General features: G+C 48.8%; 1 protein-coding gene across 2 annotated transcripts in view; it reads left to right on the forward strand.

Moving 5' to 3' along the window:
* The window catches only part of LGR5 (leucine rich repeat containing G protein-coupled receptor 5), a 2,032,903-nt gene that overhangs the window by 1,631,123 nt on the left and 376,846 nt on the right, over window positions 1–24,934 (forward strand). Inside the window, exons 10-11 of one of the 2 annotated variants that reach the window (XM_069628249.1) lie at window positions 370–438; window positions 11,067–11,138. In XM_069628249.1, coding sequence (XP_069484350.1) covers window positions 370–438; window positions 11,067–11,138 — 141 coding nt within the window. The remainder of the gene's footprint in view (window positions 1–369; window positions 439–11,066; window positions 11,139–24,934) is intronic. The other variant, XM_069628250.1, reaches the window with a different exon arrangement.

A 24,934-nucleotide genomic window follows, 5' to 3' on the forward strand; every position in this document is an offset into this window, starting at 1 on the left:
TCTAAATATGTAAACCTAAATATGTGCAATTTTAGAATGCGTGAAACATAACAAGTATGTATGTTCATTTGCAAAATCTCATTCGCACTGATATTTAGTGTCTTCTGTTAAGACATTCAGCAGATCTTCAACTGCAACGACTACACTATGGTTTTCAAAAGAGAACCCTTGGAAGCAGACATGTTGCCCAACAGAGGGAATATGTTTTGATGTTTAATAAGCGTTGCACCTCTGTTGATAGTGTTCATTTCTCTATAGTTGCATTTACATTATAGTGTTTTGTCCATCATAAACATATAATAAAAGCATCCTGTGTGCCAACATGCGAACGTAATGGTTACCTAACTGCTCATATATTTTGTTCCACAGGACTTTAAATGGTGCATCCCAAATCACAGACTTTCCTGATCTGAGTGGTACTACAAGTCTTGAAAGTCTGTAAGTATCCAAACGAGGTTGCCTTTTCTTTAAAAAAAAAAAGAAAAAAAGTACCATGCGTGATGCCAGGTAGTTTTCTAGATTCTCTGGGATGTGCTGGGCCTCTGGAAGTAGGAGAAAAAATGCCTACTAGACATCCAACGATGCATGCAGAAAAACTAGTTAACTTTGAATGTCTCTGAAAAGTACGTTTCACGTGTTGGATTAGGTTCCTCCTCTCTGTTCCCCTTCCCTTAGTCCCCCTTTCCATGGCAAGTCCGCCTTTGGTAACCAATCTCACGCAGTGGTGATGTTATGTTCATCTCCCCAGAAACGTCACTCCTTTTGAGGGCACTAGGTATACAATTGCCCTGGTAGAGTTGTGACTCTAACCTGATTTGATTATGGAAAAACAACTTATGTCAGGTGCATGAATACATTGATAAAAAGAGCACCAAAGTCTTCCAAACAGATTCGTTTAAGAATGTTTAACATTAAGTCATGGGACCAAAACTCTCCCTAATGAAGAAAGCACCTTAGGCTGTCAGTGTTATAAAAGATGCACTTCATGCTTATCTGTCTGGTACACACAATCTAGGACCAAAGTATCTCATGGACTAAATAAAAAAGTTCTGTATCCACTGTGAAGTGTGCAACGGGGCCTGGGCGCTACCAGGCCCTGCACCAATATCTCAGACAAATGCACACAAATGGTGTCAGGGACCTAGTGTCCCGTTGGCGTGCTTTTGCCCTTTTTTATTAACTATGCTTTAAACGTTCTTGAAAATACATGACTATCTATGTCACATGCCTCTCCAAATTGGATACCAACACAAACTCAGATCAATGACTCAAATCAACTTTTCAGTCATTGTCTGGTGTTTATGTTCGCCAATAGATTCCGTGCAGCACGAACCCTCTGAGCCGGGTGGATGGTGCCGGTTGCATTCGGAGGGAGTAACGATAATGGCTCTCTACTCTTGGGGTAGTGTTCGCTCTAGGGAGGTTTGGTTCTTCCTCGTCCACTGGCGGTGGCTCCTGGTCAGGGTTTCGGGGTGGGCCTTCCTCCTCATGTGGCTGTTCAGTCTTGGTCAGAGTCTGTCCACCATGTTCCGTGGTTGTTCCAGAGGCTTCTTGACAAATGCTTCTCGGGACTGTTCGGAAATGGGAGGAGTTTCGGGTCACCTTCTTGCCGCCTCATGATGCTGTAGTTTTTTCCATGACCATCCATAGTTGTGATTCGTACGTGAGGGCCAGTTTCTTTGGTTGTGCCTGGTTTTTCACTAGCACCATCTGGAGGTGTGGTGTAGAGGGAATCCTACTTGGATCGGGACTCCTAACATGAGTGCCGCTGGGCTCACCTGTGTCGACAAATGTGGGGTGTGGCGGTATGAGCGTAGGAAACAGTATAGCTCTGGGATCCACAGTTTGTTTTTGTCTTTGGTAATTCACACTACTTTGTTTGTTGATGCCCTGAACCTTTCGGCATCTCCATTGGCTTGTGGCCAGTATGGCATTATCCGATGGTGACAGATTCCTAAATTGGATGGAATGCCATGGATGGTGAACATCTACTCCAGAGCCGTTGACATTGATGTTGCATCAGTGGAGTGCACTGGCTCAACTTCAGGGTATTGGGTGAAATCGTCCACCGCCAGTAGGAGAAAGGTCTCATTGGCAATGGTGCAGAAGTTAATACTGACCGCGTCCCACTTTGACTGCGTGGAGGGCTGGCAGTCGGTTCCGGGAGTCCCAAGCACCAGGGGCTTGACACAACACACATGTTTCCAACAGTTCCATTATCTTTTGTTGGATTTGGGGCCTCCGTAGTCGTGACTTCAGAAAGGCTTGTGTTTTGACCACACCTTCATGTCCCTCGTGGGCCAATAGTAGCGCCCTCTCTTCCAGGCTTGTCGCCCCTTTAGCGCCCCTTTAGCACCAGTCCCTCTGGAGAGACAGAAAGTTGGAGGAGTATGCCGAATAGGCTTTGTAGCATCTGCTGGGCTTGGGTTGTGTGGTGTGAGATAGCTGTCAGATAGTTCTTCAATTTTCCAGTTAAGATTGCTTCTTTGGTGATTTGGGGACAGGTGTCTTTGGCGGGTTCTTCACCGATGTCTTGTAACCGCATTGTTTCGGTCGAGCACACGCGACAACGTAGCAGACATGTTCTTCAGCTTCCAGCACTGCTTTACACTCTCTTAGGGTCGCTGGCCGAGTGTGATGTGACAGGAAGTCAGCTGGGTTGTCAACTCCGGCTCTGTATTGGACTTCTATGCCAAATTGTTGTAGTTGTAGCATTCCGCACTCGATTCACGCAGGAGGGTGTGGGGCAGAGCCTTTATATATTGGTACCAACAGCTTGTGGTCTGTGAAGACTTTGACCGGGTTACCAACGATGTACACGTGGAAGTGACTGCACCCCCAAAGAAAGGCTAATGCATCCTTCTCGATATGTGCATAGTTTTTCTCAGTGGTGGTTAGGGTCCATGCTGTGAATATTCCCTGTCGTCAGGCTGGAAATCCCTGGTTACTTTGACTTAGCAATTTTCCAATGGAAAAACTTGACACCTTGAGTGTGCCATCAACGTCGTTGTGGTTGCTTTTGGTACCCACCAATGGGACGTCGAGTGTATAGCGCCTCTCCAGCACCTTCCTTTACTTCTTACAAATTAACTTTTTCTTCAAATTTCACTATCCAGTGCAACTGATGTCGACATACACACAGTTCCAGTTCCAATCATGGAAGCTTCAGGACCCTAAGAAGTCCTTGTTTAGGCTGTGCGACACTTGTGACCTAAAAAATGTGTATGAGGGGGACAGGCACATGGAATGTCTTTACTGCCTCTACCCGAACCATTCCGCTGACGACTGTGACATCTGCCAGGGTTTCTTGCAAAAATCCCTTAAGGACAGGAACCGACACCTAATCTGCTGGCTCAATGAAGGAGCCTATCCGGCGCCTGAGGTTGTCTATCAAAGAGTGAGAGAGCAACTACTCCCTCTGACAAGAGATCACCATCAAGACAGAGGTCTAGATCTGAGGAGCCGGTGGCCAAGAAACAAAAGACAGGTGAGGCAAAATCATCCTCTAGGCACGATAAGGCTAAAGACTCCTTCCCTGTAAAGAAACCACCAGTTGGTGGCAAATGGTTGCATACCAAGCCCAAACACTCTTCAAAGGACCGGTTGTCGAAAGTGCCGTTGGACAAGCCGAGGAAGAAAGGCTCTCACCCATCGTCAAAATCCGCAGACCCATCTTTGAGATCTTCTCCATTGACGGACAAGCACAGAGCCAAGTCGGCTACAAAATGCCCCTCAGCATCGTCGTGGAAAAAGTCTACCTTGACGATTGGCAAAAAACACTACTCGTCTTCGTTGAATCTCAAAAATCCTCCTGCGTCCATGAGTCGTTATCGAGACACCTGTCAACAGCCAAATCGTCGTCGAGGTCTACTCCGACAACAGCACCATCGACGACGGTATCGACTACAACGACATCATCATCAGGGTCAATGGCTCGTCTCTCACCGACAACCACTGTGACGATGACCACCTCGTCGACAACCACCTTGTCGATGAACAAAAAGAAATTGTATGCAGAAAAGTCAACGCGCCCATCGACCACCACGACTGAGATTTCGGAATTACTGACAGAAGCCAATATATTGTCCACTAAGGGTATTTTTAAAACCCCATCGGGGTCCACGATGCAGCACGACCATGCTCCCCTGATTATTTCTCCCATAGAGTACCCACATATCATGCCAGAAGACATTTTTCAGTATGAGATTACATCAGATTTTGATCCTCCACCAGAGGAATGTCCAGGTGTCTTTGAATCAGATCCTGAACAAGGAACTTCTGATTTTCCTAACCAGCAACCATCTAGAGAGGAAGAGAAGACTCTATGGTTTCAGACACCTACTCTGCCATCAACACCTGCTGGAATAGGTGGTATGCATACACAATACCCCCTTATGAACTCACAATAACTGCTTTCCCTGCAGGTCCTTACAACACTGTAGTCTCTTTTGGGACAGCCTTATGCCAGGCTTCCGCACCCTCAAGCTCAGACAATTCAGCCTTACAGAGAATATCAAGTTACCTCTCAACATCGAAGGGTTCCAACCCATCCCTCTAGGGACCAGAGCATGCTCCCTAGGATTCAAACACCTCCTAGACCTCCATGTACATTCATTCAACGCAGGAGAGAGCAAGAAGAGGGGGAATTGATTGACACAGACCAGGAAACTGATCCGAGGGATACAAGTTCCACCGCCTCCTCGTCCCTGCAGAGAGCTGACATGTGGGACACAGATCCTGACCAAGATGCGCAGGGTAGCCCGACTCAATCTTCGACTCCAGATGACATTGGGGCGTTTCACTCCATGATGGATAAGGCATGCCAGGAGTTTGGTCTGATTCCAGATGAGGAAAAGAAAGATTGTTTCCTCTTCGGCCACATGGGTAAACGCAGGAAAGCAGTCTTTTCCATACCTATTCTGGATCACGTTTGGCAGTAGGGCCTCCGTACTCTGAAGCATCCTTTTATAGAACCGGCGGCTAAAGGGAGGCTGGAGAAGAAGTTTAAAGCTCCAGACAAAACACTGAAATGCCTCGCCTCGCAACCTGTTCCGTAGTCAGTTGTTTCAGCGGAAGCAAGCCGCAAGGCTCGAAAGCAGCATAAGTGCGCCACTTCGCCGGACAATGAAAACCGGAAAATTGAGGTCTTTGGAAAAAAGGTTCTAACCATTGGGGCAGCAATGGTATAAGCCGAGCATGCCCTGGCAATAGTTGCACAATATGATCGAGAGATGTGGCATTGTTTGGCTCCTTTATTGGAACACTTGCCGAAACAGCAGAGAAAAGAGGCCATTATGCTGGTGCGCAAAGGGGAGGAAGCCTCCAATCACAGCATAAATATCGCTGTAGACCTTTCCGAAACAAGGTTTAAGCTAATTGGCAATGGAGTAGTCCTTAGACGCCAAGCATGGCTACGTTGCACCAATTTTCATCCAGAAGTACATCACAAAGTCATCAGTATGCCATGTGAAGGGGAACATCTGTCTGAGAACAGAATTGATGAGGCTCTTAAAGCCATGAAGGCTGACACCGACACGGCTAGGTCTCTTACAGCCCTTCAGGGAAGGCGGCCCTTTCGCTCCTTTCGATGAGCTTCTGGTAATGCAGCAGTCTCAGCCTCTAGAGACAAGAACTGTGGTAGACCCGGATAATATTCTCAGGGCTACAAGCGGAATTGCCAATCCTCCCAGCGCAACAGAGAATACCGTCAAGTGCAACGAAAGCATGGATCTGCCACCTCCCAGAGAGGTAGGCATAATAATGACTGCCTCAGGGGCAGACAGGTTGGGGGGAAATGTGGCGTTCTACCTCAACGAGTGCCAAACAATAACAAATGACAGGTGAGTGCTAGATGCAATCCAGTATGCCCACTTATTGGAGTTCAAGTGTGCACACATCCTGATAACTCCCATGAAGGTATCTCACCCGCAACAGCAGGTTTTACAGCATGCAATACCTCAAATACTATGAAAAAGAGCCATCAAAAGAGTTCCTCCCTCAGCAAGAGGAAAGGGAGTATACTCCAGGTACTTCGTTGTCAAAAAACCACACGGGAAGTGGCGCCCTATTCTGAATCTACGAAAACTAAACAAGAACATCAAAAAGCAAAAATTCAAGGAAGTCATAAAAGCCGTTCAGCCCCAGGAATACTTTGCAGCCTTAGATTTCAATGATACATACTTCCTCGTGCCAGTACATCCATGGCACCAAAAGTACTTCAGATTCGTAGTCGGAGAAAGCCGTTATCAGTTTCGGGTACTGCCTTTCGGCCTGAAATTGGCACCCAGAACATTCACAAAGTGCCTGGCACCAGTAGCAGTCTTCCTCCAAAAGCGGGGGCACCACGTCTACCCGTACTTTGATGATTGTCTGGTCCGAGGGTCAATGTATCAGCAAGCCTTATCTTCCCTCAACCAAACAGAAAGGCTCCTTCAACAATTCGTCTTTACAATACATTATAAAAAATCCTGCACAGTTCCCTCAAGGAACTTGGTTTTCCTGGGCACTCAATTCCTTAAAGGCCAAGTCTGGCCAGACCCTCTTCGGAAAGAATCAACAAATTGATAATGCTAGCAAACTCATTCACGTCAAACAAGCTAGTCACGGCCTGTGCATGCATGGCTCTCCTGGGGACCATGTCCTCTTGCATTCCGCTTATTCCCCACTGCCGGCTGCACATGCGGCCAGTGCAAACGTTTCTGGTTACCAGATGGTCCAAACCCAGGGTTCCTGGTCAGACAAAGTAACTATCTCTCGGGCTCTGTCAAACAAACTGAAATGGTGGACATACCACTGCAACATCGCAGGATACCCTTATTAGAGTCACACTACCATCTAACCAATGTGACCGATGCCTCCCAGGCGGGATAGGGCGCTTATTTGGACAAGCACCAAGTCAAAGGCCTCTGCACCCATGAGGAAGCCGACCTCCACATCAATGTGCTGGAATTATGGGCAGTGCATTGGGCTCTAAAATCCTTTCTCCTCTAATCGAAAATGTGGCGGTTCACGTCCTCACTGACAACACAACCACAATGTTTTATCTACGGAAGCAAGGCGAAATGTGGTCAAACACCTTGTGCCAGGAAGCACAGGCCATCTGGCATTGGGCCATCCGGCACAACATCCAACTTCAGATCTTCCACTTGCCAGGGATGTAGAACAAGAAAGCAGACACCCTCAGCAGGGATTTCCCGCAGACACACGAGGGGCAACTGCACAGCATCCAGATAACCAAGAGTTTCTCAAGGTGGAGTCATCCCCCTGTAGATCTATTTGCCAGTCCCGACAACAAGCAGTGGCAGAAATTTGGCAGCAGGATTCTGCATCCCAACTCTAAGGGGGACGAATTTTCGTTCCCTTGGAATGGCATGTTTGCTTATGCGTTCACTCCGTTTCCTCTAATCAGGAAAATGATACAGATGATATGCAAAGGTTGTTGCAGAATAATCTTGGTAGCTCCGTACTGGCCCAGGTAGACCTGATACTCTGACCTCCTGCAACTGGCAGTGTATGATCCAATCCATCTAGAATCTCATGCCAATCTTTTATCCCAGAACAATGGGATGATCTTTCATTACAACCCAGGCTCTCTCAAGTTAACCGTGTGGCCGCTGACCACTCCGAATTCGGTCATTTGAATATCCCTCAAGACTGTCTGTGCATTTTAGCAGCAGCTAGAGCTCCTTCTACCAATATTTCCTATAGCCGAAAATTGAAAAGATTCTGTGCATGGAGTGCACAGCACCCTAACCTGCAGACGCTAGGTATAACACCTCATCAGATCCTTCCTTATCTGCTAAAGTTGGCTACAGAGGGTCTAGCGATCTCTTCCATTGAAATGCACTTGTTGGCAATCTCTAGGTTTACACGGAAAAAAAGATCTTCCCCTCGCTACAGTAAAAGGCTTATCAAACACTTCTTAAAAGGGCTTTTTCGGACCTTTCACCAAAGAAGAGAATTCCACCTCTATGGAGCCTCAACCTGGTCCTGGCAGGGCTTATGAAGCCTCCATTCGAACCTTTGTCAACAACACACATCAAATTTCTAACGTGGAAGGTGGCTTTTTTAGTGGCCATTAAGTCCTCTAGACGGGTTTCGGAGCTGCAAGCTTTGGTTGTAGACCCTCCGTACCTACGGTTCATGAGAGACAAGGTGGTGCTTTCCACTAATTCTCATTTCTTCCCTAGAGTACCTTCAAAGTTTCATAAAAATGCAACCATAACTCTGCCTACATTTTTTCAAAATGCCACTTCACCAGCAGAGAAGGCACTGCACTCTCAAAGGGCATTGAAATATTATTTGGATCACACAAAATCTTTCAGGGCGACTAAGCAGCTGTTTGTCGCCTTTGGTTCATCCAGCAAGTTAAAACTAATATCAAAACAGGGTTTCATCTACAATCATCTTCTTCCACTCAAAGGCCAACAAGCCGTTGCAAACAGCGCCCCAAGCACACTCCACTAGAGCCACGGCTGCCTCTGCCGCTCTCTGGTCTGGAGTACCCCTTAGAGACATTTGGCAAGCGGCAACATGGCAGTGCCCCACACATTTACCAGGCACTACTGCTTACATCCGCAACACGCTGAGGACGTACAGATGGGACGAGCAGTCCTTCAACAGCTGTTTCAGTAAGGTAAGCCCTGCAGCTTCCGTTTTTGTTTCCTTTCTCTACTTGCGTATGTATTCCTCTCGCATTAACACAGACAATTTTAAAGTATCTCATCTGTGTTTGCCTGGTTTACCATCTCCAAACATATTTACTGCTACAAAATCTATTCACAGCATGTGAATTAATGAAAGATCCAATGCTGGAGAAGTGAGTTGTTTCTTACCTGTAACTCCATTTCTCCAGCGTTGGTATCTTTCATGGATTCACATGCGCCTTCTAGCCTACCCCCTACATGCAAACATCCTCTTCAGGGTGATATCCTCGAGCTGGAGTGGTTAAAATCTGAGGGGAAGCTGCTGGGGCAGAGCTATACACTTGAAGTCCGATTGGTGGGTACCAAAAGCACCCACAACGACGTCGATGAGACGCTCAAGGTGTCAAGTTTTTCCATTGGAAAATTACTAGTCAAAGTAACCAGGGATTCCCAGCCTGATGACGGGAAATATTCACAGAATGTGAATCCATAAAAGATATCAACGTACCCTTGAACTGTGGTCATTTGTGTCTGTCTTACTGTTGATACCATGCCTTCTTTACATGTGCCAGAGTTGTCCACTGTGCCTCTCTTGGTTAAGGCGTTGAAGAGTCGCAGCACAAGGGCCCCTAGGTTGAGCATTAGGAGTGTGCGCCTGTCTTTGGGGCCTTTTACCTTGCGTGACTTTACGTTCAGTTCAAACTGTTGTATCCACAGTTCTCATCTCAGTAGAGCACCGGGCATATATGGGTCATACGGCCTCATGAAAGTCCCCTGTGTAGAGTCCAACCATGTGTTATCAGGGAGCGGTCCCTGGCGCCCTGGGCCCCTGCCCTCGAGGGCAATGCCGATTGGTAAGCTGCCATGGTGACTAGGTGTGTTCGCCACTCTGCGTTCCGTGGGCGGGTTCAGAGCAGTCTATCGCAGGGTGTAGTTGTGGCGCTGTTAGGCACCCTCTGCTTTTCTCTCAGGGTATTTTGTTCCTGTGTTGGACTTTTGGTATCGCTTTTGATGTTTATTTCCACGTTGGACTGACTCAGTGGGCCTTAGATGGGCTGGTTTCACACTGTCTTTGCTTTGGGCACTGTTTTGCCTCTGATAGTGGCAGTGCAAGGTGTGGTTGTACTTCTTTCTGCTTCTTTTTCTAAATAGCACACTGTCTTGACTTTGACCTTGTTGTGCCTATGATTATCGTGGTGCAGGGTGTGCTTTTGCTTCTTCCTGCTTTATTTTTCAAGAATTGTTTCTGGGGTGCCTCCCACACTACAATCAGTCACTTGTTTCCCTTCTAGCAGGGTTGCGGCAGTTCGGCGAGCTCCGCTGGCTGTATGCAGTGGGTTGGGGGCATGGTATATGGCGCCCCACCACCTATTCAAGTTTGCCATCTTTGACGCATGCTGGCCACATGCTGGAGGACGGCCTGCAGTGCTGCGAGGCCTCCGTTCTCTCAGCCACTGACGACACTGCGGCGGGGAGACAGTCTGCAGCGTTCTGCCTCTTCCAGCATTCGCTCTCGGTGCCACGCTCGTCCAGCTTCGGGCACGTCACTGGAGGTGCTTCAAGGTTCACGCTGCTGCAAGCGTGAATCGTCAGCAAATGGGGCACAGCAGGTGCCGTTGTCGACGGGGTGAGGCGACCACCGTCCTCGTCGCCAATGAGAGGTGTGCAACGGGGCCTGGCCAGGCCCTGCACCAATAACTCAGAGAAACGCACACAGGTGGTGACAGGGACGCATTGTCCAGTTGGCAGGATTTTGCCCTTATTTATTAACTATGCTTTACACGTACAGCATGATGCTATTCGTTATGCCGTCCTTCAAATCACATGACTGTCATATCCACTACTGTCAGTCAAGGATTTCTGATTAGTGTCCCCCAAATTTGAAATCCAAAGTTACAGAAGAACAACATTTGCACTAAGACGATTCCTCCTTTGGTATAGTCCACCACTATCCGCAGCAAACCAGTTAAGCTGCAGGAAAGGGCAGAAGACACTTTTAAAGTCCAATTTGAGATCCAGCAAACAAAGAGAGACGAATAGTTTAGGTTGCTCAGAACAAGGGCTGCACTGTAAGGTATACATCCGTGTTCTGAGCAACCTCAGAGCTGCCAGAGGCCGCCCTGCCATTTTCCCTCCTTCCCCCTGCGCTCTATCTATTCGTTGGGTGTAACTAGCATATCAATAGCGAATTAATACATTGTATAGATATTAAACATCAACAGCATCTCATGTAAACACTAAAATACATAGCCATTCAAATGAATGACTATTAGCGTTAGTACCGAATTACCCAACAATGAGAGGTTAGGTAATGATTCAGAGTGGTGCTCTGTTTCGTATACGTTTTTGAAAAGGTTTGCAGAGGTCCAAAAAGTAGTCTTTTGTGTTTCTTAACCTGACGTATTTCATTGTTTTACACAGGACACTCACTGGAGCGCAGATCGTGTCTCTGCCCAACACCGTCTGTGATCATTTACCTAATCTACAAGTGCTGTATGTATCCCTAATGTACAACAAATGAGAAATGTCATTTATAAATGCAAACACCATGAAGCTGCAGCATGATGCACAGCAAAAATGAATGTTATAATATAAATTGCACCATACTTCCAGTAGTTGAAACAATGTAAGCAAGCGCTTTTAGATGTAAATCCACATATTCATTTCAGTCAATGAGCTCAGCCTCCCAACATTACAAGAATGTTAAAAATGGGTTTCCTCATACTCGTCGTTTTGTTAGTGCGTTCATGGGGCAAGAACAGAACTAAGCCTCATTAAATGAAAAATGCGGATGCAGTAGTGTTAAGACTTACTTAAGCAACGCATCTATGAGCGAGCCTTTCATTGAAAACTTGGAACGTGATTTTGTTGAAGAGTATCCATTTTGAAGGCCATGAAACCGCTGTTTTAATCACCATCCTTCCCTTTCCTTGTTCAATTTAACTTTTATGTGCTCAACTGTGAGCCTGCATTCAATCGAAGGCATTTGGGATATTATCAAGGCTTCATTAAGGGGTTTATATTCACAAACCCTAGAAATAGGAGTGATTTTGTGAAGCCACCACAACATGCTTTGCTGATAAAAGTGTTGCCTTAGTATTTATACAGCTGGCCTACGTATATTATATTCTGCCACGTAGCAGCCACATGACCCATATCACGTGACACCTTAAGCCAGTGCTGTTTTTTCCATACAGCATGTTGAATTTTGGTTACTTATACTTGTTTGGTTATTGTGAATCAGAGGTACTGGCTCTTCGCTATAGAGCATTAGGGCCTGACACAGGCAGCAATTTTGGTAGTGGGTACTATTTTGGGGGTGCATATCAAAAAACAGTGTTTAATGGCCATTGACATGGTTTATGTGAAATTGGGGAGTTGGAGGAGGGGCTAGGGACCAGGTTAAGAGCATGAAGGTTTTCTTGTAGCTTCTGTGATTGGTCAGGATAACTGCAGCTTCAAAAGGTACGAGATTGGAAATGAAAGAGCATCACACAGAACGAGGGTTGGGGGGCATGGGAGAGGAGTAGTGAGGGAAACATGAATTTAGGGGAGTGGAGAGGGCATGCCAGGAGGAGAGGGGCACCTGCTGAGTGACTGGAAAGGAACATTGTTTTTCTCTTAATTTTTCCTGATAACAGCGGCAATCTGTAGTACATTGCTATTATAGCCGCGTTCTGGGGAAAAGGGTTTTTAAAAAAAGAGAGAAGAAAGAAACAAGTATTTGGACAGCTACAGTGAGGTTGAAAGTAGACACACCAAAGGCCATGGCAAATGGGCTGCAAGTGTTTAAAAATATACAGTAGGCACAGCCGAAGACCATGCTCACGGGCCAGGGCCGCAGGCCCGGATTTGTGGGCCCAAAAGTGGCCAGGGCCAAAGGCCATGTCTAGTGGCCCGGTAGTCTTTTAAAATATGGAGTTTGTGATGTCATCTTTGATGTCCTGGGTTTTAGTCTAAGCAGTGCACGGTGGTGGCGCGAGTTATGGTTGCTTAGCTTACCATAACTGGCGAATTTCACGTTTTTTTGCTGAATTTCATAGGTTTTTAGTAGTGCAACTTAACCATAATGTCTACGAACATCTGACTTCATTGCACACCTTCCATAGAATGCCACATGACCAGATGCTGGCGCACAGCATGATGACGTGTCCGAGAACCCGTACGCACTTCACAATAAGATCTGTGCTTCATGGACAGTGTGGAACTACATTTTCTACTGATGTAGAAACTTGCAACTTCAACATTTCCCTTGCACAACTCCAACACCTATTCGTACTCAGCCATTAACAATCTAGTACACAGTACATACTTTTAGCAAAACTGCTATTTATCTTAAAATGACATCAGCTAAGGCCATCCCTCCTCCCCAAGAGACACCACCACTGTTGTAATCAAGGAGCATGAGAAACACTGCACCCTACCTTAGAAATAACACACACGCAACATTTTCCCCCGTCCACCTGCCCCTCCATATTAGTGTTTGGTGCCTCTTCCCTCAGTTCCCTCCCCACCTTTCATTCGTAGCTCTCCTGCCAAAGAAAAGCCATCCAAAAAGAAAATAAATGTTCCTTTAGGAACCACCTTTCACAGTTAAAAAATAGAACTAAAAAAAACCCCGCATAGACTCCATCTACTTTATATTTCTCATTAAAGTACATAGACGCAATAAGATTTTCCAACATTTCCATTTTTTGTGTTATGCTAATGTTAGCGACTGGAACGGTGGATAATGGCCCAGCAGCCCAAGTTATCAGCCCAATCGAAGCGAGAGTGGATAACGAGGTCTCCGGACCAAAACCTCCCATTCCAGCCTCTGAAATGGTGGATGAAGGCCATTAGCAGCCTAGGTTTCCAAAGCGGTAACCCATGCTACTAAAAAAGAGGATTTTTCGTCCTATACCGGGACACCTTTGGCGTCCCGGTTTAGGAAGGAAAATCCTTTTCCAAGATGGCCACCAAGGAAAGGGAAGGTGGCAGTTCCATGAAGGGCACCTCTTCGCTTTCCATGGCAGCCTGCAAAAGGCAAAAACAAAACCCTGTGACCATATTACCACAAGTACATGTTTCTTCCCTTTCAAATCTATCCTAATTTCGAATAACTTTACCACAAAGCCAGTCCCAGGTGGACATGGCCACTTTAATCCTAGGTTTTCTCCCTTCTGGTCATGGCCAGTAGCCACATTGTCCAGATCATGACCTTATACCATCACCCCGACATTCTGGCTACTGCCCATGGCTACAGCCTACCCCTAAGTCACTAAAGCTATATCGCATTTTTTTTACATTATGATACTTGTCAAATAAGAAAACACTGCCACATTTGCAAAACCATGCTTTTTGATCGTTGCCAATGAGCCTTACGCAAAATTGCTGGAAATCCACCCACGTTTTATTTTTTCAAAACTGTCAAAAGAATACACATATGATTCGTCATATAAGGTGTGCACAAAATCCCAACAAACTTTGTAAACTCATTCGAAATCACTTCAGAAATATTCCACCCATCAGCATTACCCCCTCACCTCCCCAAACATTATTTTTTTGAAAATCAATTTTTATTAAGTTTTATCCATGTAGTACGACAGTACATAGCATGTGTAAGCATGAATTAACAAAAAAAAACAATCGTAACACCCCATGCCCCCCTCCCTTCTCCCTCCCCCCACTCCCATACAGTTCAAGATCTCATTAGTTGCTTGTTGCTTGTTTGACGGACTTTCCTGAGACAGATGTATCGTTACACAATGCACTTGGCGCGCCAAAGTCCTGGGTCCGACTGGGAGAAGTTCACGATCAGGTCAGTGTACAATGGTCCAGTGCCCCTGGGGGAAGACCCCCGGCTCAGGCGCGGAGCGTTAAATTGATCCACCATATTTGTCAAAAAAGGGGAGCCAGATTTCCTCGATGTTGGACTTGGACTCATCGAGTAAGTGTGTGAAAAACTCCATGTCATATATGGCCCGCACCTTGGTCACCCACGTTTTTTCCCCCGGCATTTCTGGGCGTTTCCATTTTTGTGCGAGGCAGCATCTGGCCGCCACCAACATGATTTGGAGCATATGGTCCTGAGTGCTCTCCTGACCTTCCCCAATGTCGATTCCAAACAGGAGGAGCCAAGGGCAGGGAGACCGCTCAACCCCGTCCACCCCTTTGATCCAGGCAAGTACCTTTTCACAATCGTTTTGGACCACTGGGCATCCCCACCACATGTGGATGTAGTCCCCCCTCTCGGTCTTACATCTCCAGCAGTGTGGGTCGTACCCTGGTTTTATCCTGGCAATCCTCTGTGGGGGGTAATGCCATTGGTGTAGTATTTTGAGGGCTTGATGGCGATACTTGGCCCGCCTGCACATCTCCGCCCACCTCTCGTCATCAATCTCCTCTCCTAGGTCCCTACCCCATCGTGTACGCGCCGGTGGAGGATCCCTGGGGACAGAGAACAGGAAGAGTTTGTAAAGGCGAGATATTATCCGCTTAGAGCCCCTCGCAGATAGGAGAAGCTTTTCGAACTCTGTGAGATCCCTCCTGAGGGTGTCGCCCCAGGATGGCTCGGTGAGGACACCCTTGAGTTGGAGGTAGCAAAAGGGGGACAGGGTACCAATTCCCAGGGCCTCCTCGAGGTCACTTAAGGGCAGAAAAGAACCCTTCACCCAAAGATGGCCGGTCCTGCTAAGGCCTGCCTCGAACCACGACTGATACGCCGCTGGTTCTGCTATTTTGGCCAGGAAGGGAGGGGCCCAAATGCAGCTCAACGGGGATGGCCACGTCGTGAGCCACCGATAGTAACCTCCCTCTCCCCACAGGGACCACAGCACCTTCAAGATTGGATGATTCAGGACGCTTCTGGGGATATTCTTCCTCGGGACCCAAAGCCATTCCTCTATTGTGACAGTGGCAAGGGGCCTGTTATCCATGGCAACCCATTGTTTTTTCGTATCCGGGGAGAAGTGATCAACCAAAACCCTCAGCTAAGAAGCTCTTTGGTACGTTTCCAGGTCAGGATAACCCACTCCCCCATCTTCCTTAGCCCTAGTAAACACTTCGTAGGAGATCCTATGCTTTTTGCCCGACCAGAGGAAGTTGAGCAGGACTCGCTTTGTTTCTATAAAGAAGGTCTTGGGGATTATCACTGGGAGCATTTGGAAGAGAAATAAAAACTTTGGGAGGAGAACCATTTTTATGAGGTTAAGGCGCGTCATCCAGGAGAGCCCCGATCCCGCCCACTTCTCTAAAACTCTTCTGATTGCGGACCTGAGGGGGGGGGAAGTTGGCTGTGTGCAGTTCCTCAAGGTCACGCGTAATCTGTACTCCCAAATACCGGAATCCCTCTTCAGTCCGTCTAAAGGGGAGCCCTTTCACAAAGGCCAACTCCGGATCTGACAGGTTCCCACCCATAAACGCCACTGACTTATCCAGATTGACTTTATAATCCGATAACTCTCCATAGCGCGTGAGACCCTGTAATAACCGGGGGACATTTTGGGACAGTCTGGTGACGTAGAGTAGGGCATCGTCCGCGAAGAGGCAGATTTTGCATTGCAGGTCTCCCATCTGTACTCCCCTAATAGCCTCGTCATTGCGGACTGAGATTGCCCATGGTTCCATTACTAGTGCGTAAATTAGCGGGGACTGGGGACATCCCTGCCTTGTACCACGTTGGAGGGGGAACTCTCTCGATTCTGTCCCGTTGGCCACCACTCTAGTGGAGGGGGAGGAGTAAAGCGCGGCCATCCACCCCAGCCACCTAGGACCCATCCCCAGAGATGCGAAAACCTCCCGCATGAAAGCCCAGCTAACCCTGTCGAAGGTTTTCTCAGCATCGAGAGCCAGTAGGAGAGCCCCCTCGTCCCGGACCCTCACTGTGGCAAGTATATGGAGTGTCTTCCGTACGTTATCAGAGCCCTGCCTGTTGAGGACGAATCCCGCTTGGTCAGGGTGCATCAGGCGTGGAAGGCAGATCTCAAGTCTGGAGGCCAAGATTCTGGTAAAAATCTTGGCATCTAGGTTAAGGAGTGAGATGGGTCTATAGGACCCACATTCAGTCTGGTCTTTACCGGACTTGGGTATGAAAGTGATGAGGGCTTGCAGAAACGTCGGTGGAATGGAATCTCGGCTCCTAATCTGATTGAACAGTTTGGCTAAGGAATTGACCAAGATCGATTGGGTCTGTTTATAGAAATCAGCCGTGTAGCCGTCCCCACCCGGTGCCTTTCCTGCCTTCAGTCTCTTAATGGCGCTCTCCACCTCTTCCTCTGAAATCTCCCCCTCAAGGGCCCCCATGTCTTCGTCGGATAGCTTGGGGAGGGGGTGCTCCGCCAAGTAGGCTGAGGTATCTTCCAGTGATTCGCCTGCTTGCCTGGAATAATGTTTGCTGTAATAGTCGCCGAAGCAGTCCGCTATTTCCTCCCGGCCCCTGTGAATCCTGCCTTCCCCATCGTTAAGCTGGGCAACCCCCCTTTCCACCCTGCAGCCCCGGGATCTTTGTGCCAAAAGAGTCCCCACCCTGTCTCCCCGTTCATAGTATCTTTGCTTGGTGTACCGCATTTTCTTAATAACCTCCCCTATAAGAACCGTGTGTAGCTCTTGTCTTTTGCCCTGCATTTCCTCTAGGAGTGCTTCTCTGTCTATTCCGGGAACGCCCAGTCTAGCCCGCAAGACCCCCAACTCCGCATGGAGTTTGCCCTCAATCAGGCCCCTCTCCCGTTTACGCCTCGAGCCCTCTGCTATGAGGAGACCCCTAAAAGTGGCTTTTCCGGCTTCCCATACTGTGGACATGTCGGTCTCGCCATTATCATTCGTCTCAAAGTAGGCTGACATTTCTTGTTTCATAAAATCCATAAATACGGGGTCCCTAAGAAGCGTGTCGTTGCATCGCCAACGGGAGGATCTTGGGGCGACAGGCAGTGACCAGTCAGCCACAAGCAATTCATGGTCCAACCACGTTATGGCCTCCACCCTTGGCTGTTGAATCACCCCGTTCCCCTCCTCGGAGATTAGCAGGAGGTCAATTCTAGTGTAGGTACAGTGTGGGGGAGAGAAAAAGGTGTAACCTCCCTGACCCGGATATGCCCTGCGCCAGACGTCCACCCAATAATGGTCTCTCAAGAGGGCCTACAGGGCCAGGTTATCCTTGGAAATCCCCTTGGGCCCCCCTCCCTTGGCAGACCACCAGTCCAGACGGGGGTCAGCTACCAGGTTGAAATCTCCGCCCAGTATCATGGCCCCTTCTGCCCATTCATCCATGACATTAAAGATCCAAGTGAGGAACTGCACTTGCCCTGAATTGGGCGCGTATAAGGTGGCCAGGGTGATGCGTTGTCCCTCGCAGAACCCCTTGACGCCTAAGAATCGGCCCCCAAAACCTCTCTTAGTTTCTACCCCTATGAGATGGAACGCCCTCCCCAGGAGAATACCTACCCCCTCCTTCTTGGAGTTCACATGTGAGGCCCAGTGATTGGAACCAATGTCCTTCCCCTTAATTCTGGATTCCCTTCCCCGTTTGTGGTGTGTTTCTTGTAGAAAGAGGACTGTTAGATGTTGTTTGCGGAACATGTTGCTCGTGAGGGACCTCTTGTTTTGGGAGTTAAGACTCGTGACGTTCAGCGTGCCTATCCTTCCTTCAATCATTATCGTCTTTTGGGTTGTGCACCTTGAACCCCTCGTAACATCTGCGTTTCAGAGCCCGCAGCCAAGCAAGTATCTGTGATTTGAACTGGTTTCCCCCCTTCCTCCCCATCTCTTTCACTAATCCTTCCACCCCCGCCCCCCAAGTCCAAGCCTCCCCTTCTGTCCCCTCCCCCCACCCCCCTTTCCCTTGTAATGTAGGGCGTTCGTCCACGTCCCCCAACAAGTGTCGGGGTTGGTCAACGAACCACCAAGGACTCTAACCCCAGCCCCGGGATTTTTTGTATTAGGGAATCTCAAGTCTTGGAACCAATATAGGGCTACCCCACCAAATCCTTGGTGCAAATGACCGAGGTGGAATTCTGGAACCCTGAACCCCCGCTTCAGCCTGTAAACTCCAAACTCGGACTTTCTACGTGGGTCACCAGAACAAAACAGCTAACATTTAATAAAGTTCTGCCCGCACTCCAAACCAGCGGGCCGCATGTCGCGCAAACGCGGTGCCTAGGCGTCGCCCCCCCATGTCCCCAGGACCCCTTACTGCCAGATCCTGGGACCAATGCTCATCATAGGATTTCCTCGACCTCCGGAAGGGCGGTGCTGTTATGGCTTCGGGTGATCCTCAGAGGTCGTTGACGGGTGCCTGGTTTTCCGAAATTTCTGGGCCCCCTTGACTTTAGATTTGCCGCTAAGCTGTCCCAGTCTGTCGGGGCCCCTCGGGGGGTCCCGGGCTTTCCATCTTGGCCGCTTGAGTGGCCTGCCTGGTCGCCGATCAAGTCGTCCGTGGCTCTTTGAATGTCTTCCTCAGATACCAGGCGATGTTTCTCCCCCAGCCATTCAAATTCCAAACAGAAGGGGTGTCCCCAGCGGTATCAGACCCCTTTTCCCTGAAGCCATCTTGTGAGGTTTCCACATTTCCTTCTCATTGACAGGGTGAGAGCCTACAGGTCTTGAAAGATGGACACCCTGGAGTCACCGTATTGAATATTGCCAAGGTTCCTCGCTTTCTCCAGAATTTTAGCTTTGTCCTTGTAATAGTGTAGCCAGGCCAGGACCGAACGCGGGCCTCTGCCCCCTCCTCCTGCCCGATGCACCCTGTCAAACTGAATCGCACCTTCAGCGTCCGCCCCCAAGACAATCCTTACGATGTCATGTACTTTGCCCTCAAGGCCTTGTATGGTTTCTCCCTCGGCCTCCACTAAACCAAAAATATGCAGGTTATTCCTTCTCTCCCTGTTCTCCATATCGTCCACCTTGAGCCGGAGTTCCTCTTCGCGTCTTTGCATGTCCCGGAATCTTGATTTCCATTTGGGTCTCAAGGAGAATAGTGGAGAGCTGATTGTTTTCGACTCCCTCCATCCAATCTTCCAAGGTGGTGACTTTAGTCGTGAGGTCCGCAATTTGGCTCCCATATCCGTCCTTATCCCGCGGATCTCCTCCAGAATCGTCTGAATATTATTCTGGATAACACCCAGGTCTGGGGGTGGGGTGGAGGGGCCCCCGGTCGCCATGATGTTCTCGCTGGCCACAAATTGGTATTTCAACAGGTTTTCTTTCCAACTCATGGGAGGCTTGTTTTGGCCACCTGCTATTGGCGAGGCGGGGGGGTAGCGTGTTTTCCGTGGTCGTCCCAGTGCGTGTCTGGCCTGTCTGGACCTGTCACTTCCCCCTGTGGTGGTGGTTTTGCGGCTAGGGGGCTCTGGATCACAAGTGCCCCTGGATGCCCCCCTCTAGTGACCGTGGGGGAGGGGTGCGTATTGGGGGGGCGCGCTCCCGCGTCGGCCCCCAGGTTCTCGGACCCCACGGGTCGCTGTGCGACGGTGGCCTCCTGTTGGCCTGTAGGTCCGCTCAATGTGGAGAGGGGGTGGGCATCCAATTTTCAAGGCCCCGACACTGCTCTTTTTTACTCGGCTCCGGGGTCCCGGGATCACCCTCGGTTGCCGCCCGGTGGGATCGGAAGAGGGGAGGTCGGGGGTTCGCGCTCCCGCTTCGGCCCCCCGGCGATGCTGCTGCCCTGTGGGCCAGTGGCCCTCTCTTCACTTGGCTCCGGGGTCCCGGGATCACTCTTGGACATGGCCCGCGTTGGCCCCCCGGCGGCGTTGCCGCTCCGTGGGCCGTAGGCCGTTGGCCCTCTCTGATTCAGGCCTCTCCTGCGTTGGGCCGCGTCAGTCGCGCTCTGCCAGAACCGTGCCCAGTATCTAGGGCCGGGGCGGGAAGCCCCGATGCGCTGCGGGTGTACGGCCTCGGGTTCTTCCTCCGTGCGGTGCCGCCTCCTCCTCGCCCGTGGCTTCCCCCACTCCGACCGAGGCCGCGTATGCTCGGCAGCTGCAGCCTCCTCCAGTGCGCCGCGCCGAGCCGCGGGAACTTTCAGGCCCGTAGAACTCGGCTCAGGGGTGTCGGATTGGCACTGGAGTTGGGTGTAGCGGGGGGCCACAGGCTCCCACAGTGTATGGTGGGGGTCTCGCAGGTCATGGGACCCTCGTTCCGTGCTAGCACCGTTGTTCTCCCGGGGCTGGGTACGGAGCTCGAAGCTCAGGCGACCATCCTGCCTGCGCCCCCTGGTGGCCTCTCCCCAAACATTATTTCATAAGTTTCACAAGTGCAACGCTCAGAAAATATTATTGTCCCAAGTGTTCGACCATGTATTTTTGTACATACGTTGATCTATCGCAAACATTTCCAATTCACCTTACCTAATTTTTCCTCTTTTAGAATCATACAAAATCTGGCAGCAGGGCGCGTCCATCTTGTGCTATTCTTATCCTTTGCTGCATCTGCCTAAGGTAAAGTGCCCTGACGTCACTAAATCATATGCCCCGCCCCTGAGCCTCACATAACCAACCCTACTGATATTCAACACCTTTCTCGATGCGGTTCCTCTTCAGCGTAGCCAAATGCGACAATAATCACCTACTTGCCGTGACGCAGAACCCAAAAATCAACACACATCGACAACATAGCACGTCATAATTCGGAATATTAAACCGGTTTTTAAAACAAAACAGTAACACTGTACAATTTGTAAAGTACTTTTATTTCTCAATAAACTCTCAGAGAAGATCTGACTATTCCCATATTCAATCAAATTGCAAATTTGTTTCTTCGCTCGTGATCAAAAATGTTAATCGTGAGGCACACGTTGTTCTTTTCCCATACACAAAGTGTTCGTTTTCGATAAAGGAGCCGCTTGGGTTGCACAGTGAATTCCAGGGCGTCTGCATCACCTTGGGCCTAGACCACCATAAAAGATGTTATGTTACTCCTAATCGCTAGTGCCGCGTACGGGCACATTTGCCCTGGGCGATCCTCCCACAAAACAGTCACAGTGATCCAACCATTGACGACTATGTGCACCTGGCGAATGAAGAAGCCATCAGTTGGCATCTGGAATCATGGCAATCGCAGTAAGGTAGCATGTAGCTATTTGGAAAACATAACAGAAATATGTATCAGTACCCAACCTTTATTACAATATATCTATTGATTTCTTAATTCGGCATACAGTTTAAAATAACGATTAGCACACACATCAAACGACAAAAAGAACATTGAAACTGATACACAATTCGATATGGTCATACATGACATTTTAAAGAAATATTAGCGTTCACCCTGGGTGAATCCAGTGATAGTCTAAATATACCTAGATTCTGCACTCCCCATAACCACATAAAAAAGACAACCACACAGAAAGATAATACTTCAGTTACATTGCCAAAATTAATGTTCAGATAATAATAAATTAAAGCTTGTTCTGGTGTGCAGTCGTCAAAAGCAAACTTACATGATATTCACGTCTCCATTCTCTTTGCGTAACTCAGACCGCAATGCTCAATGCTCTCGCACCAAAGAATCTTCATTAACTGATTTTACATGTTCCTTACAAACCTTTGGAATGCATAACCTTATCAAATGTTCCTTATTCCAAAACTCCTCTCACTGCATTCTTATTGAATATTCCCTTTCCCTGAAGGTCAAAAAACAATTGACCCTTATAGTTTCTGTCCCATGCGTGGGCTTCCTTAGCTCGCAACCAAAAAATCAAAGCTGGTGATCTTCACTCAGAATCTAAATACATTCTCACTTTGCAACAACATGGCTCAACGTAGTCATGAGAACTCGTACCCGCAAACACGTGCAGAGCCGCTGTTTCCATCAAAACACTGCAGGTGGCTGCCTCAGATGCCAAACTCTAGGGGGCGCCAGTCTGACTCCAATATTATTTTAAATACATTGTAACACAGACACATTAGTCCTTTGCCTGTACTTTACACAGATTATATTGGAGGAACACCTCTGAATATACGGTATGACTTTTGTGACAAAAAAACACCACTTTTTTGCTTCTTGCTGCCACATCCCATGCCAGCTTCATCAACCCTCACCTTCCAAGACAGTATTTGATAAGTTAAACAAGTGCAATGTAGTGTTTTTTTATATGTTTTTTGCGGCGATGTCCGAAGACAGCAAAACATGGATGACAGATGGCGGGCGCATCGGAACAATCTGATGCACTTCACGCTCTTCAACCTTCCAATGAGCAAACGCGTCACATGTCCGCGGACATGACGCACCTGATTAGCCAATCGCTATCTTGTCCGTGGAGCGAACAGGGAAGTGTGTCCGCAGAGCGAACATAGATGGCACTAATTTTTTGAGACCTACTTTTTGATTGTTTAAAAAAAAAAACACTGGACGGATTTTCACCAAATTTACAAAAGCACGCTTTCGGCACCAAACCATTGCTCCTGCCGCAAATTTGGTGAAATTCCGTCCAGCGGTTTGATCTGTAGCCGTGCGCAAAGTTTTTCCCCATTCAGTCTATGGGAAAAAAAGAAACTTTTAAATAATTCAGAGTGGGCCATATTGCAAAGTTTGGTGAGGATTCGTCCAGGGGGAGCGAAGTTATAAGCCACCCAAAAAGGGCTCTTCCTATGGAAACAGCAACTTAACCATAACTACACGGCCACTACTGTGGCCGTGTTATTTATATATATATTTCTGAGGCTTGTGAAATCTGCTTAGATCACATGCTGTGCATAGGCCGACATCTAGTGGAAGCTGCGGAGTATTATTTCGAAACTCGAAAATGGGCGTCGACACAGGGCGTGCCAGTAATACTATCCCTAGTGTGATGTCCACTGTACCCATGATCCCTCACGCGTCTAGGACCCTCAGATTGTTTTTTTCTGCCATGCTGGTCGGAAGCACTGAGCGGAGTTCCCTGACTTAGTCAGATTTTGCAAATATTGTTATATATTTCCCTGTTTATTCCACCTATACGCAGAGTCTCCGAAGATTGACACTCAATGCCGGATCAGAGAAAATTCAACAGTCGGACTACAGCGATGGATTTGGGCCTCGGAAGGCCTCTGGCCTCGGCCCGGGCCATGGAAGTCCTCTCTACTCGGCCCTGCAAGTAGGGAGAGTGGGGGGTGGCACATATCCTACACTCTGATTAATATAGGTACATTACTTATATTCCTACACTCCCAGCCCACTGCCATAGGGTGCGTATGGAGGGTACCCCCTTTCAATTCTGCCCCAAGTGCAACTGCAAGTATCCTTGGGTTGACAGACACGCCACGTGTAACCTCTGCTTGCCGAGGGACCACCCCGAGGCGAATTGCAGAGCGTGCAGTCGGTTTAAACCAAAGACCCTTAAGGACCGTTCGACAAAGCGTTGGGCCCACCACGCCAGGCGACAAGAGGCCATGGCCGCGGAGGGTGCCTTCAGCGATGGCAGCGACGCCGTACTTTCGGACGGCGAGGGCAATGTGGCGTCGATGGACAGCCAAGCGCAAGTCCCCGACCTCGGAAGGTTGTCCGGCAGGGCAGCTATGGGGAAGACCCCCGGCGACACGAGCGCTACTCACACCACTTCCAGCAAACAAAAGTCCAACCAAGACTCAACGCGCACGTCGAGTTCTCGGAAAGAGGCACGTAGAGAACGGTCCACCAAGTCGGTGTCCTCTGGGCGTTCGCGATCGCCTCATGTCACCAAGCAACCCTCCACTGTTGCTAAAAGTGCCTCGCTCCCCTTAGTGACTGAGGTTCGGTCGTCGGACGACACCGACCGCTACCGCCAAGCCGCACTCCAGGAGTCAGCGTCTGCAGGCAGCGGTAAGGCTGCTACCGAATCCCTTACACTCTCCAGAGACAGGGACTCTACCCCCGAATTTCGACGCCAGGCATCGAAAAGCTCTGATGGGGCCCAAAAGTCGGGGAAGCACTCTTCCACCCACGGGGAGGGGGGAAAACAACGAAGTAAGCTGTCCCAGCCTACTTCCACTCCTAAACTACATTCTACTCCACCTAAACAGACGGACAAGTCTCAGTCCCCTGTCCCTAAGGCCCCTGTTCAGGCAAGTAGGTCTAGCCAGGACAAATCTCAATCTGTTGTCCCTAAGACCCCTGCTCAAACCAGTAGGTCTAGTCAGGATAAAACAGGGAAAGCACTCCAGGAAAGAGTTATTCCCAGTTCAAGGGAATGGTCCAGTGATGACATAGACAGAGTAATGTCAAGGATGTCATCATTAGCAGATTTCTATGCAAAAGAACCCGGAACACTTTCTCTCTTATACCCCAGAAGGGTGAACTCCCTCAGGCTCGAAGGATCCAATACCCCCAAGTAGGAAGTCCCGGGCTGAAGCACAATCTTC

This window comes from Ambystoma mexicanum, chromosome 12, assembly GCF_040938575.1.
Source record: "Ambystoma mexicanum isolate Mex_15411 chromosome 12, UKY_AmexF1_1, whole genome shotgun sequence".
NCBI lineage: Eukaryota > Metazoa > Chordata > Amphibia > Caudata > Ambystomatidae > Ambystoma > Ambystoma mexicanum.